This window comes from Hyperolius riggenbachi, chromosome 4 (assembly GCF_040937935.1).
Source record: "Hyperolius riggenbachi isolate aHypRig1 chromosome 4, aHypRig1.pri, whole genome shotgun sequence".
NCBI classification, from domain to species: domain Eukaryota; kingdom Metazoa; phylum Chordata; class Amphibia; order Anura; family Hyperoliidae; genus Hyperolius; species Hyperolius riggenbachi.
This window is the reverse complement of record NC_090649.1, coordinates 101,382,115-101,400,139: the sequence shown is the minus strand read 5'-3', so window position 1 is coordinate 101,400,139 and position 18,025 is coordinate 101,382,115. Positions and strand designations below refer to the sequence as shown.

The window sequence follows — 18,025 nt, the reverse complement described above, 5'->3', positions numbered from 1 at the left end:
ACAATTTCTCTTTAAATTTGACAATTTTTTTTTACGAAAGTGGTCCTTTAACGTCATCAGCACAAAGCCATAATACGGACAAGTGTTTCCAACATAAAGCATGAACAGCCCATCCCTGCACACATATCAGCATTATTAACAGTGGCTGACATCTATATCATTTGAATAGAGTATGACAGCGCCCTAACAGAACAATATAAAGAGGTCAGCCGCGGGCCCCCGAGATCTGGTCATTTATTACAAAGCTTACAATAAACAAATATAATAACACATTGCTGATATCCAGCTCTCGAGCCTCCAAATTACAGGAAATAAGCTGTCAGTGCCATGCAATCACTTGAGCTCGGACGGAGGCAGAAATTACAGCAGTATGTTATATTTGAGTGCTCTCGGGACTCGGTTAATAACCAGCCTTCCATCATAGCTTAAAGAAGCGAAGAGCCAGGGGTCTGCGGAGGACCATTCCACGGCATACACGCTGTCTTCATGTTCTTCATAGGTAGCTATTATACTGTCCTGAAGTGGCTCTTTTGTTCTAAGAGGGAAACAAAAAAGGCAATTAGCCAGGGAGGAAAAATGTGACGCCACCTATTTATCCCACACGGTAATTATAAGGCTGGAGGGAGAATGACGGACAGGGACAGGCCCCGCTGGGGTGTTCTGAGGTCACAGATCATTTTTTAAATCTCTATTGTCTTCTGCTCATGTCAGGCATTATTAATGTGTTTTTGTCACTTTAACCTGTTCACTATCAAAAAGAACAGGAAGCGTATTATCCGTGTTCACTGAGACAAAGTAATCCGTAACACGGAGGCCGCTTGTACCGTGTACTGATCGCTGATGGATGGAGCAATCGCTGGCTTCTCATGGTGTCGGGTACTCAGGGGTCTGGCAGCTCTCACATCCGGCCAGTGGCATAACTACAATTCACAGGGCTCCCCAGAGATACTTTGATGGGGCCCCCAAATGTCCACACCTCTTCCCTTGACTCCCCTTGGTGCCCTTCATGGCCTGGGGGCCCAGCTCACAAGTGTCATAAAACATATGTGGCCATCAGGATCTTGACACCCATAACAAGTACCGCCACAGTGCAGTAAATCGCTTAATTTTAACTGATTGATGGGCAGGGCCGGCGCTATAATACAGGAAAAAGGGGCAACTGCCCTAGGGCACCAGGGTCCAAAGGGGCCCCCGCAGGCATCCCCCTTTGCTTCTTTAAATAATTCCCCACTCAGACCTCATGATCAGCGCGACGACCGGACTAACAGACCTCAGGCTCAGAGCAGGACCCGAGGCAAATAGGGCAGCGCACAGCACCGCCTGACTTCATATGCGGAAGTGACATCACCCGTCTTCCTGCATTTGAAGTTATGCGGTGGCCGCTCTGCCTCAGATCCTGCTCTGAGCATGAGGTCTGTAAGTCAAGTGGCCGCGCTGATCTGGAGATCTGTTTCGCCGCGCTGATCTGGAGATCTGAGACAAGGTGAGGGGCACTGGGGGCAGTCTTATTCCTATATATATATATATATACATATATATATATATATATATATATATATATATATATATATATATATATATATATATATATACACACACACACATACATATACACACACTGGAGCAAATCTATACTGAGGGTACTACTTTACCTATGCTGGGGTCACTACTATACCTATACTGGGGACACCACACTGGGGACTCCATACTACCTATGAAGAGAGGACAATTTTACTGGGTGTAGGGGGGAGGGGGGATGGATCACTGGGCTGGCTGCCATGGAGTCAATGGGAAGGGGGGGGGTGGCGTTGTGACTGCCTTTGGGTAGGGGGCTCCCAGGTTACCTTTGCCCTGGGGCCCCCATGCTGCTTAAACCGGCCCTGTTGATGGGAAATAATCAAAAACTGTTTCACACACCCAAAGTACCCAAGTCTTGGCAATTTCCCTTGCCAAATCTGTGGAAGTACCAAAAACCTTTGGTCATGCAGTTTTCAATGATGATAAACTTTGATTATGAACTTTATCATTATATACTTAAGTTTCAATTACTCCCATATTCTCCACGATCACTATAAAAAAAGATGAGTAGACAATTTTTCACACATGCATTTTAGCTCCACCTACCATTCCTGAAATCTCCACCCCGATATATGTGTGGGTGTACAACAAAGTATTACTGAAACTGCTAGATGAAATAGATGTTTCTGGGAGGTCTGGTAGATGAATTTCAGGTTTGGAAACTCAGGTACCGGTAAGAAAAGGAGACGCACCAGGAGCGCCCATAGTAGTATTTTTGGGAAATGGCAAATATAAAGAAATGACAACTACTCATAAATGTGGGTTGCTGTAGGCAACCATAATTTCAGGCATGTGGGAAAGGACCGGTTCGACTTGGTTATAATGACTCGGTTGGGTAAAAAAGAGAAAAAGTCTTTCTATGGCGCTCTGAAACAGAGTTACACAGCTCAGACACGGTCTCATATGGACCTGAGGAAGCGGGCAGGTCCCCATGAAACATGTTGTCATTTTATTGTGTCTAACAATAAAAATCGTAACCTCTATCACGAGGTAAAACTGTTCCCATTACTTACATATACTCAATACATATTGTATCACCATTGGGGCGCCTCCTCCCATCTTGCAGATGAAATAACAGGATATTGTTCTACACGTACCTCAATTTTCAATTATACCAAACCTATTTACCTTGGTTAAACAAGAATACGTGTATGAAAAATAAATGTTTTTTGCCATTGAATACAGCTGCTTGTCATAAACTGTAGACTAATGTAGTAAGGGGAAAAAAAAACAGGACAGTGGTCAGCTCCAGGCTACCAGGAAATAAGGTAATTACTGCTTGTTGGAGAAATATCCACAGTAGCATCAGATAGAACAGCGCATACTTTTCTTTCATTAGAAAATAAAATACATATCCTTGCATTTAACTACATGCTGACAGTCTGAAAAATAGATCGAAATTTTATTTAAACTCGTGGAACTGCTCAGCATGGTATATAAAGCGACTTCAAATGTAGATTTCCAATTGACAGCTTTTGCCGGAATAAACCTGCCATATCGCTGCAGTTCATGTGAGGTAGAATCGCTGGTGGCCATCTTGTCACAGATAAAAGTAGAAAGTATTTTTATATACGTGCGCCCTGCAGCTGAAAGCAGAAAATATATTTATAAGATATGGAGGCTGTATGTTCCAGGAAATGACCTATGTGTTGCTCTAAGTGCCAGTTGCTGCTAGCCCTCATCTCTTGAGGCGTTGGAGTTTCACCTGAAGTGGCGGAGCAGCCATTTTGTTACTGGCAAAGTACAGAGTTCTGTATATCTGCGTACCGTGCAAACAGCAGCTAAACAAAAGGAAATAAATTTACAACATTTTACCGCCACTTCTATTTTGGCTTTTAGCATTATGGCTAAATGCACATGTTTAATACACTGTGAAATTGTTTCAAATGCTTTGTCTCCTCTTCCTTCCCTCGCAAACATTTGTAAAACATTTTTTCGTTATCAGGTTTTATAATAGCTTAGAGCTGTTCTGATATTAAAACCCTGTGAAATGGGCATGTCTCTACACATGCAGCATCTTACGCTTCAGCCTAAATCTCTGCTTCTCTTGACATCGGCAGAGATTGAATCTTTTCAAAGGAGGCTTTATCAAAGCCCTTATATGCCAGGATTTACCACACGTCAGAGGCCACATTTACTCAGCTTTACATCACATTCTGCCATGGATCTTGCTGGCGATTCCTTTTGCATTCAAAACAAGTAAATAGGAAATGGAGATTTGGCCCTGTGGTGTCATGAAACCAGGCTAATATTTTAGTACGATTTCCACCCTCTGTGACACACAAGGTTGATTGATACTTTCACACAATGCAGGGGTTATGGTGAACTTGTTGATTGTGGTGGTGTGATACGTTTGTGACATGACTGTCTTAATGTATGGAAAATCCTTTAATGTATTTAATGTACGGGGTTACTGTTCACATATATATGTTAAATGTGAATTATATTCGGTCTGGTACTGGATGGGTTAATATAGTTCATCACAGCACCTAGAGAAGTTGCTGTAATTTCTGCCCTTGTGCAGAACAAGAACAATGAATTGCTGTGCAACAAGTTACATTTCTTACATTTGCTCACATTCCTTGTACGAAAAAACAATGTGTTATTCTTGCCCTTGGGTAGAAGAAAAACATGTTCTATTCACGTGCTGGATTGGCAACATATGGTCTTTCTGCGCTTGCGCGCAAGTGAGATCATGTTCTGATCACACGCTAAAGTAGCAACATGTGGTCTTTCTGCGCTAGCGTGGAATGAGATCATGTTGTGATCAAGCGCTTAAAGAGACTCCGTAACAAAAATTGCATCCTGTTTTTTATCATCCTACAAGTTTCAAAAGCTATTCTAATGTGTTCTGGCTTACTGCAGCACTTTATACTATCACTGTCTCTGTAATAAATCAATGTATCTTTCCCCTGTCAGACTTGTCAGCCTGTGTCTGGAAGGCTGCCAAGTTCTTCAGTGTTGTGGTTCTGCTATGAACTCCCCCTTCCAGGCCCCTCTATGCACACTGCCTGTGTATTATTTAGATTAGGGCAGCTTCTCTCTTCTCTCATCTTTTACAAGCTGGATAAATCGTCCTCTGAGCTGGCTGGGCTTTCAAATACTGAGGAATTACAAACAAGGGCAAAGCTGTTTGCAGGAGAAAAACAAGCAGCCTGAAACTTCAGTGCATATTAACTGCAGGGGGAAAGAAACACACAAATGATCTCTAGAGATTCAAAAGGAAGGGTGTATACAGCCTGCTTGTGTATGGATGTATTTTCTATGTGTGGACATACTGTACATCCACCTACTTCCTGTTTTGGTGGCCATTTTGTTTGCTAATAAACAAACTTTTTAAAACTGTTTTTAACCACTTTTAATGCGGCGAGGAGCGGCGAAATTGTGACAGAGGGTAATAGGGGATGTCCCCTAACGCACTGGTATGTTTACTTTTGTGCGATTTTAACAATACAGATTCTCTTTAAATATTGTGCTCGCAAGTGGAATGAACCATGTGCACATTCTGTAGAACAATTTCATTTTAACGACATTGTACAAACGTGGCCGACTGCATATCTCCCAACAGGTGTCTAAATTGATCTGCTGGTTAGCAAAATGCTCAATAGGGGTCACTTCATTGCCATTGGCTACATTTTCTTACACTATTGTTGTCCGATATGGCGAAATGTGTCATTTGTTGGACGTTTCAAACAACATAAGTCGAGCACAAGTACAAGGTTTTTGCTAAGAAGTGACAAATATTTTGAGCTGCAAGCTGCTCATTACTGTATGCAGAAATAATATGAAGTATCGGAAAATATCCAGTTAATTGGGCAGCAATATCTTTCCTATAAATAGCAGGAAACCTGTGACCGTGCAAGTAGCTCATTTGTTTATCAGCCATGCTAGGGTGAATCATAGCAGAAGTGATTCAAGCAAGGGCAGTAAGATCTTTCACTGCTGCCGTTCTCTGCCTGACACCATTATTCACCTCTGAAGAGTATTTAATGTATATCTGGCAGGATGAAGGAATAATGATCTGTGCAAACACTGAGCACTTTTCTTTTTATAAATTACAGTAAACTCATGCTGCATCTTGGTTAAGCCAATGGTCTAGCACCATACAAAATAAACGGCATACATACACAGTATGAGAGCATCAGACTAGGAGAGGGACATAGGAGTACTGGTCGACAACAAGTTAAATAAGCATACTCAATGTCAACCAGCAGCAGCTAAAGCAAATAACATTTTGGGAAACATTAAAAGGGAAATAAAAACTTGGGATGCTATCTTAATACTGCCCCTGTTTAGCTCTCTAGTAAGGCCGCATCTGGAATATGGAATTCAGTTCTGGGCACAGCATTACAGGAAGGGTATTGCAGTTTTAGAGCAGGTACAGAGACAAGCAACAAAATTTATCAAAGGGACGGAAGTTCTCTCTTACTAGAAAAGGTTAGATAAATTGTGCTTATTTAGTGTGGAGAAAAGAGACCGTAGAGGAGATCTAATTAGCATATAAAAGTACATCAGAGGGCAATATAAAAGTTTTGCAGATGATCTTTTTGCCCCTAGGCTTGTGCAAAGGACTAGGAGATATGATTTGCATGGAACAAAGGGTTTTTTACAGTAAGAGTGATTAAAATGCAGACTGCACTACCACTTGGCGTAGTTATGGCATATTCTATAACTACCTTTAAATGAGGTTTGGATGCTTTCCTTGCATTGAAGGACATCCATGGCTATGGTTACTAGGTAATTCCCAGGAATGTTGATCTAAGTGTTTTATCTGATTGCCATCTGGAATTAGGAAGGATTTTTTCTCTTCTAGGTCTTATTAGTAAAAGTTTTGTAGGGGGTTTTCGCCTTCATCAGGGCTCCATCATTGGGCCAATCACTGCACTCACTACTACTGAGTGAGGGCAGTGATTGGCCCAATGACGGTGCCCTGATCCCGCCCTCGGGACTGTCAGCTTCTGTTAGAAGTGCAGGCAGAAGGATTGGCTCATTTAATGCAGTGCCCCCCACCTGATTGGCCGCACACGTCTGTCACCTGAATAGAGTCCTGGGAAGCTGGAACCATGGAGTGCACGGAGGGAATCTGTGCATCCACCCTGCTCAGAAGCTTATCCCGGAACTCCATTCCTGCTCCCCTTCAAGCCGATGTGGGGGACAGAAGGCTGCACAAGAGGACAGAGGGCTACAAAGGGGGACAGAAGGCTGCACTGGGGCGGGGGGACAAGGGAATAGAAGGCTGCAAAAGGGGGAAAAAGTCTGCACATGGGGACATAATGGTGCGTACACACGCACTACTGCCGGCAACGACGGGTCCGCCGGACATTCCCGCTGAGCGAACGTTCAGCCGACAGTAGCGGAGTGATAAGGCTGTTTCTGAACAATCTGCTCAGCGGATCGTACAACAACAGCCTTATCAGTCTGCCTGACAGACTGTACACACGCACTACTGTCGCTGGAACGCCCGCCCAGCGGGAGGGTCTGACGGACTCGTCATTGCTGGCGGTAGCGAGTGTGTAAGCACCTTAAGGCTGTACAGGAGGACAGAAGGCTGTGCAGGGGAACAGAAGGCTCTGCAGGGGAACAGAAGCGACACAAGCAGGGCGAAAGAGGCCAAAGAGGGACAGACAGGACACTGGACAAAGGAGACACAGGGGGACAGAGAAGACAAAGAGGGTTACAAGGATGGCAAAGGAAGACACAGGAGGGACACAGAAGGGGCACAAGGGGGGACTCAAGAGGTACAAGGGGAAAATAATAATGGGAGGGGTGTAGGGGAGAAGATCCACAAGATGCCCCCCTACCATGGCCTACCAGGTGTAGTATTTTTTTCTTTTACCTTGGTTTTTGTCCTCTAAACCTAGGTGCATTTTATGGACCGAAAAATATGTTATTTGTTATTTTGTAAATGTGATGAGAAAACATCTCTTCTGACAAAACCTTAGTGAAAAGTTAATCGTATCAGGTCCCAAGTGCTGCTGTGGGGAAAGGTGTCAACATTATCTGCTGTCTTAATGTGGGTGGTACCTTGTATGAGAAGTGCCTCTGCTCACTGAAATACAGAAACTTTATACACAACATAAAAAAGAGAGCACAGATAAGGGAACAACAGATCTCGCTACTACGAACTATGGATTTTTCGTATCGTTCGTTATGTTGGCCTTTTCGTGGCCAAAGAGTGGCACAAGAAAAGGGCTTTATAGCTTTGTACTGAAGCAAGCAGTACAAAGATTATGGCTGTAGGCCTTTATAGTACATAAATGTTGGTAAGACTGTGGAATGAAAAGAAAAAATAAAATCGTATACATTTGTACAATCAGAATTGCTAGTGCGTGTCCAACCTTAGCTTAATTCCCCTTTATACTTAAAGTAATAAAGTAGGTTTGTCGCCACACACATATCAACTTTGTTTTGTTTTCTTTTATTAATCAACAAGATAGCCAATCCATGGTTCACCATACAGTGGCTTGCAAAAGTATTCGGCCCCTTGAAGTTTTCCACATTTTGTCATATTACTGCCACAAACATGAATCAGTTTTATTGGAATTTCACGTGAAAGACCAACACAAAGTGGTGTACATGTGAGAAGTGGAACGAAAATCATACATGATTCCAAACATTTTTTACAAATAAATAACTGCAAAGTGGGGTGTGCGTAATTATTCAGCCCCTTTGGTCTGAGTGCAGTCAGTTGCCCATAGACATTGCCTGATGAGTACTAATGACTAAATAGAGTGCACCTGTGTGTAATCTAATGTCAGTACAAAATCAGTTGAACTGTGAGGGCCTCAGAGGTTGTCTAAGAGAATATTGGGAGCAACAACACCGTGAAGTCCAAAGAACACACCACAGGTCAGGGATAAAGTTATTGAGAAATTTAAAGCAGGCTTAGGCTACAAAAAGATTTGCAAAGCCTTGAACATCCCACGGAGCACTGTTCAAGTGATCATTCAGAAATGGAAGGAGTATGGCACAACTGTAAACCTACCAAGACAAGGTCATCCACCTAAACTCACAGGCCGAACAAGGAGAGTGCTGATCAGAAATGCAGTCAAGAGGCCCATGGTGACTCTGGATGAGCTGCAGAGATCTACAGTTCAGGTGGGGGAATCTGTCCATAGGACAACTATTAGTGATGCAATGCACAAAGTTGGCCTTTATGGAAGAGTGGCAAGAAGAAAGCCATTGTTAAAAGAAAGCATAAGAAGCATTTGCAGTTTGCCACAAGCCATGTGGGGACACAGCAATCATGTGGAAAAAGGTGCTCTGGTCAGATGAGACCAAAATGGAACTTTTTGGCCAAAATGCAAAATGCTTTCTGTGGCGGAAAACTAACACTGCACATCACTCTGAACACACCATCCCCACTGTCAAATATGGTGGTGGCAGCATCATGCTCTGGGGGTGCTTCTCTTCAGCAGGGACGGGGAAGCTGGTCAGAGTTGATGGGAAGATGGATGGAGCCAAATACAGGGCAATCTTGGAAGAAAACCTCTTGGAGTCTGCAAAAGACTTGAGACTGGGGCGGAGGTTCACCTTCCAGCAGGACAACGACCCTAAACATAAAGCCAGGGCAACAATGGAATGGTTTAATACAAAACTTATCCATGTGTTAGAATGGTCAAGTCAAAGTCCAGATCTAAATCCAATCGAGAATCTGTGACAAGATCTGAAAACTGCTGTTCACAAACGCTGTCCATCTAATCTGACTGAGCTGGAGCTGTTTTGCAAAGAAGAATGGGCAAGGATTTCAGTCTCTATATGTGCAAAGCTGGTAGAGACATACCCTAAAAGACTGGCAGCTGTAATTGCAGCAAAAGGTGGTTCTACAAAGTATTGACTCAGGGGGGCTGAATAATTACACACACCCCACTTTGCAGTTATTGATTTGTAAAAAATGTCTGGAATCATGTATGATTTTCGATCCACTTCTCACGTGTACACCACTTTGTATTGGTCTTTCACGTGAAATTCTAATAAAATAGATTCAGGTTTGTGGCCGTAATGTGACAAAATGTGGAAAACTTCAAGGGGGCCGAATACTTTTGCAAGCCACTGTATGTATATGCTAGCCTGCCATAATTGTTCTAACCCATTTCCAAAGTTCAGAACACCTTTCCAATTTTGAACTTTTTACTTATAGTCTTCTTATGCCATTCAAGACATTGGCTTCAATTCATCAAGCATTACCGCATTCGGTAATGCTGAAAACAGCTGACTTTACGGAGCACTTAAGAAAATGTTAATTCATCAAAGCTGTTACCGCATGAAAAGCTGAAATTACAGAGCAATGAGATAAATTACCGACTTGTGTTCAACACATGTCAGCAAATGTCAGTAAATGTCAATTCATCAAGGTTACAGCATTCGCTAACACATTAAGTGATTATCTCCAGCTCTCCTCTGTCAGAAACTAGCTTTGAATGCCTTCCTGTGTATGTCCTCATGATTGACATGAGAAGGCAGCCAATAGAAACGGCCCCTGTTCTCCTGCAAGTGCCGCTGATAGGTCACACATGTTTCTCCAGTGGAACAAGCTTTCAGACCCCCCAGGCAGTGAGCAGAGAGAACAGGATAAAATATATTTTCCAGGTACCCTTCGGTGGTGTAATCCTTTGAGTCCCTGTTTAAAAATGCAAAGTTTCTAGTGGTGAAATCAGCAAGCATGGCATGTGTAATGTCTCCAGGAAGTTCATCTAAGTTGTGGCAATTAAATAAAATGTTAAGAAAGACTGATGGACAGATTCAGAGCAGCAGAAGCAGTATAAAAACTGTAAATATAACAAATGTTTACATCTAAAGGGATGTTGGGATGCCTTCTATTGTAAATGCCTCACAGCAGCTTGTAACAACGCAAAGACACTCCAAGCTGCTCTGCACTGCTCTGCTGTTATGGAACAGCCTTTGATGAATTGATGCGGTAGTAGTTCGGTAACTTAACGAACATCTACCGCACATGGGAAAATATTGATGAATTAGCACACACAAGTGTAAAATACCGAATGCAGTATTTTAACGACTGGGATTTTGTTATTGAACAGCCTTTGATGAATTGAAGCCATTGTACAGTAGTCTAACTTACTTTTCTTCGTGTTGATTGTCCTCCTGATCGCTCAAATCTTCATCATCAACAAGATGTCCAAATGGCTCAGATGAAATGGACACCATGTTTGACAGGATCACTCTACTGTCACTGCTGCCTGTTAAAACCAGCTGGTCATGTGAATGATTGTATCTGACACTCCAAACCCTAGAAGCAAAGTCAGAATTTAATTACGGTAATTACAGTAATATAAAACCAAGGAATAAAGATTTACCCCGAGCAAGACTGCTGTCTTATGTATGTCTTATGTATGCAGGAAACTCTGGTCACTTTACATAAATAAATATATTTGCTACACTCACTTGGAAGGCATAATAACGTGTAGGAAACGCCTCTTAAAGGACCACTAATGCGAAAAATTGTAACATTTAAAATGCATATAAAAATATTTTTTTTCCCCCAAAGTGAAATGCACTGTAAATTACATTTTCCCTATGTTTCAGTCATTTCCAGTAAGTATTAAAAACTGATGGACTTTGCATTACTCCATCTCCTCATGGGGGATTCTCAGTAACCTTTATACTTACCTTCAGACTAAAAATCTACTCAGCAGCACTGAAAAGGCTTGGTGTTTCTTTAACAGTTTCACAGCATTAGAACTTTGTTTTTCTTACCCAAGCCTCATTTTTAGCTGCACAGAAGAAATCTGCCCGGGCAATTTTCCCTTGATGCTGTGCAAAGCATAATGGGATTTCTGATGTGTTTTTTTCTCGTTGCCTAGCGCACATAGCTGGGAGGGGTTATCAGGACACAGGACAGTTGGAACTGTGTCTCATGCTCCCCATCACCTCCTTTCAACCTAAAAGATGGCTGCCCCCATGAAATCACAAACATTTGCCTGTTCTTTTAAAACAGGGTGGGTAAGAGATTATATTACTTATCTATTTTAATTAACATAACTAATGGAACTTAATGACAGTATGTTTGTTTAGTCTGAAGTTCCTCTTTAACAAAAGCACTCCCTGGAAAACATCTATACAAAGATGCCCGGCACCTCTCTACTCACTTGCTCACTATTTTGGCAGTTGGGCAACGGTTTCTTTTTCTGTGATTGCCTAGTAGACTGTAAGCATAAAAAAGCTGCTCTCTCTCTCTGCATTTTCTTATCCTTGCTGTAAATGTTCTTCCACAACTGTATGTACTGGTCATTTACACATTTAAATATCTGTACTATCTACCGGATACACCATGCATGTATTTGTTGTATTATCAGTCCCTGTCTGTAATGAACTATGTACGTTATCACGAAAGACGATGATACATAATAACGAATCTGCTTATACACAGCTCTCTTCAGACATGCAATGTGGTGTGGAAAATAAAGGTTTGAAAAAATCTATACTATGCCATGCCATGCGTTAAAATTTTTTCCTTACACTGAACTGTGTGAGGTTTCCATAGAAACCCCAGACTATACTGGGCTCAGGGGTGTCGTCCATTCTGACCTTCTAGACAGATACATCATCTGCTAATGTCTGCTGGGGAGGAAGCACTGGCACCATGCGAAACAACGATACCATACCATACACTAGTAAAATGTATTGCATTAAGAAGAAGTACGCGCTTGAATGGTCTTCCTTTTGCGTAACAATTTCAGTACAAAATAAAAAATAAACGTGTTAGGTCTTATTTTCTATTTTTTTTTTATCCACACATTCAAATTAACGATACTTATACCACAAACTCATGCATTTTTAAACGTAAAAAAAAACAACTTTTAAATTACCATAGCTGAATAATATTGATTGGGGACATATGCTAGATGGACACAACTTCTAACCTGTCGTTCATCAAATTATTTGACAGTCTGAAGGAGACTGCGAATAAAATCACGGGAAGGACAAAGAGACTCTGAAGCCTCTTAAAAATCCTTTTTTAATTACACAATCCTGTTTAACACATTAGCCCTACCTAAACCGCCGCATCCCTGCCGCTGTAATCTATCTAAATCCCCCCTAACTCCCTGGAGGGCAATCCGGGCAACGCTTCCGTGAGAGGCAGAGCTATGAGCTGCAGCTCTGCCTCTCAGCGCGTCTGTCAGCCCGGATCGCTGCCTCTCCCCCGCCCCTCTCAGTCTTCCTTCACTAAGAGGGGCGGGGAGAGGCGGAGATCCGCCGCTGATAGACGGCACATGGAGGCAGAGTTGTGGATTTTGCGGGGGAGAGGGAGGGGGGAGTTAGGGGGGATTTAGATAGATTACAGCGGCGGGGATGCGGCGGTTTAGGTAGGGCTAATGTGTTAAACAGGATTGTGTAATAAAAAAAGGATTTTTAAGAGGCTTCAGAGTCTCTTTAACCTCCCCGGCGTTCTATTGAGATCGCCAGGGAGGCTGCGGTAGGTTTTTTTTTTATAAAAAAAAATCTATTTCATGCAGCCAACTGAAAGTTGGCTGCATGAAAGCCCACTAGAGGGCGCTCCGGAGGCGTTCTTCTGATCGCCTCCGGCAAGCATAAGTAACAAGGAAGGCTGCAATGAGCAGCCTTCCTTGTTTGGCTTTCCTCGTTGCCATGGCGACGAGCGGAGTGACGTCATTGACGTCAGCCGACGTCCTGACGTCAGCCGCCTCCGATCCAGCCCTTAGCGCTGGCCGGAACTGATTGGTTCGGCTGCGCAGGGCTCGGGCGGCTGGGGGGACCCTCTTTCGCCGCTGCTCGCGGCGGATCGCCGCAGAGCGGCGGCGATCAGGCAGCACACGCGGCTGGCAAAGTGCCGGCTGCGTGTGCTGCTTTTTATTTGAGGAAAATCGGCACAGCAGGGCCTGAGCGGCAGCCTCCGGCGGTGATGGACGAGCTGAGCTCGTCCATACCGCTCAGGAGGTTAAAGAGGAACTCTAGTGAAAATAATGTAGTAAAAAAAGTGCTTCATTTTTTACCATAATTATGTATAAATGATTTAGCCAGTGTTTGCTCATTGTAAAATCTTTCCTCTCCCCGATTTACATTCTGACATTTATTACATGGTGACATTTTTACTGTGGGCAGGTTATGTAGCTGTTCCTAGCTGTTCTGGCTGTTAGAGACACCTGTAAACAGCTAATTCCTGTCTGTGAACATTGTTACATTGTGGCAGTTTGCCCAGAGTACCGCGGTACTGAGAGCTTCTTGTGAGAGGGGTTTCAGCACAAAATCAGTCATACAGAGCCCCCTAATGGTCTGTTTGTGAAAATCATTATATTTCTCTTGTAAAAGGGGGTCTCAGCTACTGATTGGGATAAAGTTCAATTCTAGGTTGGAGTTTCTCTTTAAGGGGCGACTAATGGTGCCAATACATGGTACAATTTGTTAATTTCTTTTTTTGGATTAGATAATTTAGTTCGATTTTTCCATTAAAAGGAATATAAAGATTTTTTCAACATGTCCGATCGGATTTTTATTGAAAAAACGGAATAATCATTCGTTCTTCTTGATCAAAAAAAAGTAAAAAAAAAAAATAAAAAGATTCTTTTCGGCTTTTTAAATCCGATTGTTTTGGTCAAATAAACAGAAAAATCAATTTTTTTTACTGTCTATGGGCACCTTATGACAAACAACAAGTCTTTCCAATGACGTCCACACACCGATATTGCAAACTACTAAGAGGTTGATGCACAAATGTGCGGTAATATAGCAGATAGCGCACAGCAATATTACTGTTACTGCCTGCAGGATTGAGTTACACTATAAGCGCGACCCACGGTACTCTAGTAGTGCAAGCACTGCTATGGTAACGCGTCCGTCCCTCGGCACCTCCCACGATGCGCTCCAATCTGGCGTCGCATGACTAAAAACACTTCCTCCTTCCGGGTTGAAGGAGGAAGTGTATATTCACGTGACACCAGAATGGAGCGCATCGTGGGAGGCGCCGAGGGACGGACGAAGAAGATGTCATGATAGGTAAGATTAAAACCCCGCCCAGCCCGCACGCACAGGTGATTTGAGTTTATCCAGATGACATCCGAATAGCTACTATCCGGATTTCATCCGGATCGGATTTGAGCAGCACTGCGTAGGACAAGCATTGGCAACCCTTGCATGTAGCCAAGACCTTAAAGGGGAACTTCAGCCTAAACAAACATACTGTCATCAAATTACATTAGTTATGTTAATTAGAATAGATAGGTATTATAATCTCTTACATGAAAACATAAAGATGCAGAGACCGGGCACCGTCCTGTTACTGCATTTATTCACTGTCCGCAGCCAGATGACATGTGGTATTGAAAAATAAACATCAAACCTGTCAGCAGTCTTGCATCAAATATCGTAGATACATCCAGTGAGGCCTGCAAAGGGGTGTGGTGACCAGGGGGTGATGGATGTGCACAACAGCCGTTTCGCGCTCTGTAGCGCTTGCTCACGTGCGTATCCGGGCAAATGACGGCGCTTCTGAGTCTCGGATATCTCGACCCGAGACTCCGCCCACAGCGCGCGTCATTGGTCCGTAGGTGGAGGTCGGGTGAAGTGCTTCCTATTGGAGTGCGAGAGGACTACAGTACTGGCGGAAGTGGCCCGCCGGAGAGTCCATGCGTGCGCCATTACTGGCAGGATATGCATAAAATTATAGATAAATCACCTTAGGCGGAATGGGTGTGCATGGGGTGATAGGAGGGAACTTGTCCCAATAAATAGAACATGTGGGGGTGTTGGGTGAAGGGTCATACATCATAATATCACATCTATTAAAACGTGAAACCACACACGACTACTGCAGTCAAAAAACTCTATATAACATGCTGGTAAGTGGATATGAATATAAGTTAAAACCATTCCGTTTCCGTTCCCAGCCAAAATAGCACCCCTATGCGGCCATATGTCCGCATACGGGTGCCTATGCGGACAGATGGCCGCATAGGGGTGCTATTTTGGCTGGGAACGCGTAGTATCAGCCGCGTTCCCCAGCCTGACGGGTCCTGACGGCGAAACCGGAAGTGGCCGCCAGCGGGACCCGGAGCATCAGAGCGACTCGTCGTGGGCACCGATCAGCTGCAGGGGGCTGAGGTAAGCCCCAGGTGAGTAAAACTCAATTTTTTGGGGACACTTAAGGTACACTTTAATACAAGTAACTTTACTTGTGTATTTTAAATGTTACAATTGTTCATGATAGTGAGCTTTTTACGTTCAAAGCACACATAGCACAATAGGTGCAGCACAACCAGCGAATGTATACGGTATGTAGAAATATTTGTGCATCAGAAAGTAAATATGTGTCCCCATATACTATAATACCAAAAAAGTACAGATATTATTCGTTACTTTAACCACTTAACGACCGCCTAACGGCGGCAGGTCGTAAGTGGTTTTACATGGAACGAGCGGCCGGTCCATGTCAGTTTACGGAGGGTGTCTCCGTGAACAACCTGCGAGCCTCCGATCGCGGCTCACAGGCGAAATGTAAACACGGGGGGAAGAAATCCCCGGTGTTTACGTCGCACGGCGCCGTAAAGGAGATCGGCGATCCCCAGCCTCTGATTGGCCGGAGATCGTGGCATCTGATAGGCTTAAGCCTATCAGAGGCGGTACAGGACGGATCGCCGACCTGTACCGCCCATGGGAAGGAGGGGAGGGAGGGAAAGAGAGGGAGGCTGGAAATTGCTGCAGAGGGGGGCTTTGAGGAGCCCCCTACCCCCCCCCCCCCGCTAAAGCAAAATAGCGGTGGCGATCAGACCCCCCCCCCAGCAGGACATCCCCCTAGTGGGGAAAAAAGGGGGGGGGGGGGGGGGGAAGTCTGGTCGCCCTGGCTGCAATGTGATCTGTGCTGTGGGCTGGAGAGCCCACGCAGCACAGATCACTGAAAACTAGCCTGGTCCTTAAGTGGTTAAAGTGGACCTGAACTTTTGCACAGGACAGAAGGAAAACATAAAGAAATGCACCCTGTATGTATTGAGAGAGTTTAGCCTGTCTAATTGACGCTTTGAATCTGCCAGGAGAATAGCGCAATATAAATGTTTTAAATCTTGTCTGTGTGTAATTCTCCCTCATCTGTGACTAATCACAACTGTAATCTGATCTCTCAGCCGTCTCAGCTGACTGCCTTGGCAGAGCAGCTAATCTGTAAACACAGGGTGTTCACCCTTTGTCTGCTTCCATGAAAGCAGGAAGTAGACACACTGCAGGTTTATTGCAGGATTTGTATCAGCTGTAACACAGACATTTTTTTAAAGGTTTAATGCCGTTGCTTATCTTTTAGAGCAGAGAGGAAGTTCCGAGTTCAGGTCCGTGTAAACCTGAGAGTGGATAGTCGATATGCTATCGTCCAGACAGAACACGCGACTGGCACTGGAGCTGCAGACATGTCCATTTGCCGATCCTCCTTCTGCTAATCTGTCTCGTTGCGTGTTTGGTCTATTGTTTGCTGAAACACATACGTGTTGAGTTGGCTGTGCTGCCATCTGTGCCTATATCCATAACAGCTTGCTTTGCATACAACAGAAATAAACAGTGAGAAACAGAAGCCCTGCGAGTCCTACCAATGAGAATGCTCCTCCAGTGTTTTCACCGGCTCATTAACATTCCTGGTATCCCAGAACTTCACTTTGCAATCATCCCCACAACTGGCCAAGTAGTACTGTTTGTTGGGATTGAAGTCGAGGTCCCGAACCAGCTGTCCGTGGGCATTGTCGATGCAGTAGATCTGCCTGGAAAAGGATAAACAAATGGCTGGATGTAAGCTGGGCTATGACTGACAACGCACATAGAGGAGCATTGGAAGCAGACAGCACTGAAGATGTGCCAGACAGAAACGCTGCGCGATGGTGATCTTTGCATAAATTCACTCATTGTCCCATTTTAATTATCATTCTTTTGTAGCATGCTATGAGCAACAAAGGCTCGTGCTTCCAAGGTAAATAAAATGTTAGGGATAAAAATCGGATGGCTAGCATTTCTCAGAACTAATCATTAGCAACAGATTATTATCATTATCCCTTATTTATAATGGGCCAACACATTATGCGGTAGCAGATTAAAGCAAAACTGTCAGCCATAAAATCAAATTCCATGTAACCACTGCTCTGTGTTTATTATGCAGTCTACATCCTGACCCTGCATTGCAAGCATTCCAATATAATCATAAATGTCTCTGCTGCAATGAATCTCATCTCAGTTAGCCTTGCTCCTTTCTGGTTTATTGCCGGGGAGGGGGAAGCTTGTTATCTCCCCTCCCACATTCCTACTCCTCGCTGACTGGCTGAGGGCAGTTCAGTATGACACGAGGCTGAGAAAGGAAATACTCCTCACCCCTTTACTGAAGCTGCTGAAATACAATCTATGCTGTGTGCGCGTGTGTACAAAGCAAGCTAGATACGGCAGTGCACTTTCTACAGAGCTCAGTGGAGAGGAGTCTGGCAATGCATACACCATTTAAGGCAGG

The 18,025-nt window shown here is 43.8% G+C and overlaps 1 protein-coding gene across 1 annotated transcript in view; it reads right to left on the bottom strand.

The window, feature by feature from the left end:
- Positions 1-217: 217 nt before the first annotated feature.
- Positions 218-18,025, bottom strand: part of EIPR1 (EARP complex and GARP complex interacting protein 1) — a 316,345-nt gene continuing 298,537 nt past the window's right edge. The window contains exons 7-9 of the mRNA XM_068280351.1: positions 17,124-17,291; positions 10,658-10,825; positions 218-535 (exon numbers count right to left, since the gene is read on the bottom strand). Of these exons, the coding sequence (XP_068136452.1) occupies positions 361-535; positions 10,658-10,825; positions 17,124-17,291 (511 nt within the window). The 3' untranslated portion in view covers positions 218-360. The remainder of the gene's footprint in view (positions 536-10,657; positions 10,826-17,123; positions 17,292-18,025) is intronic.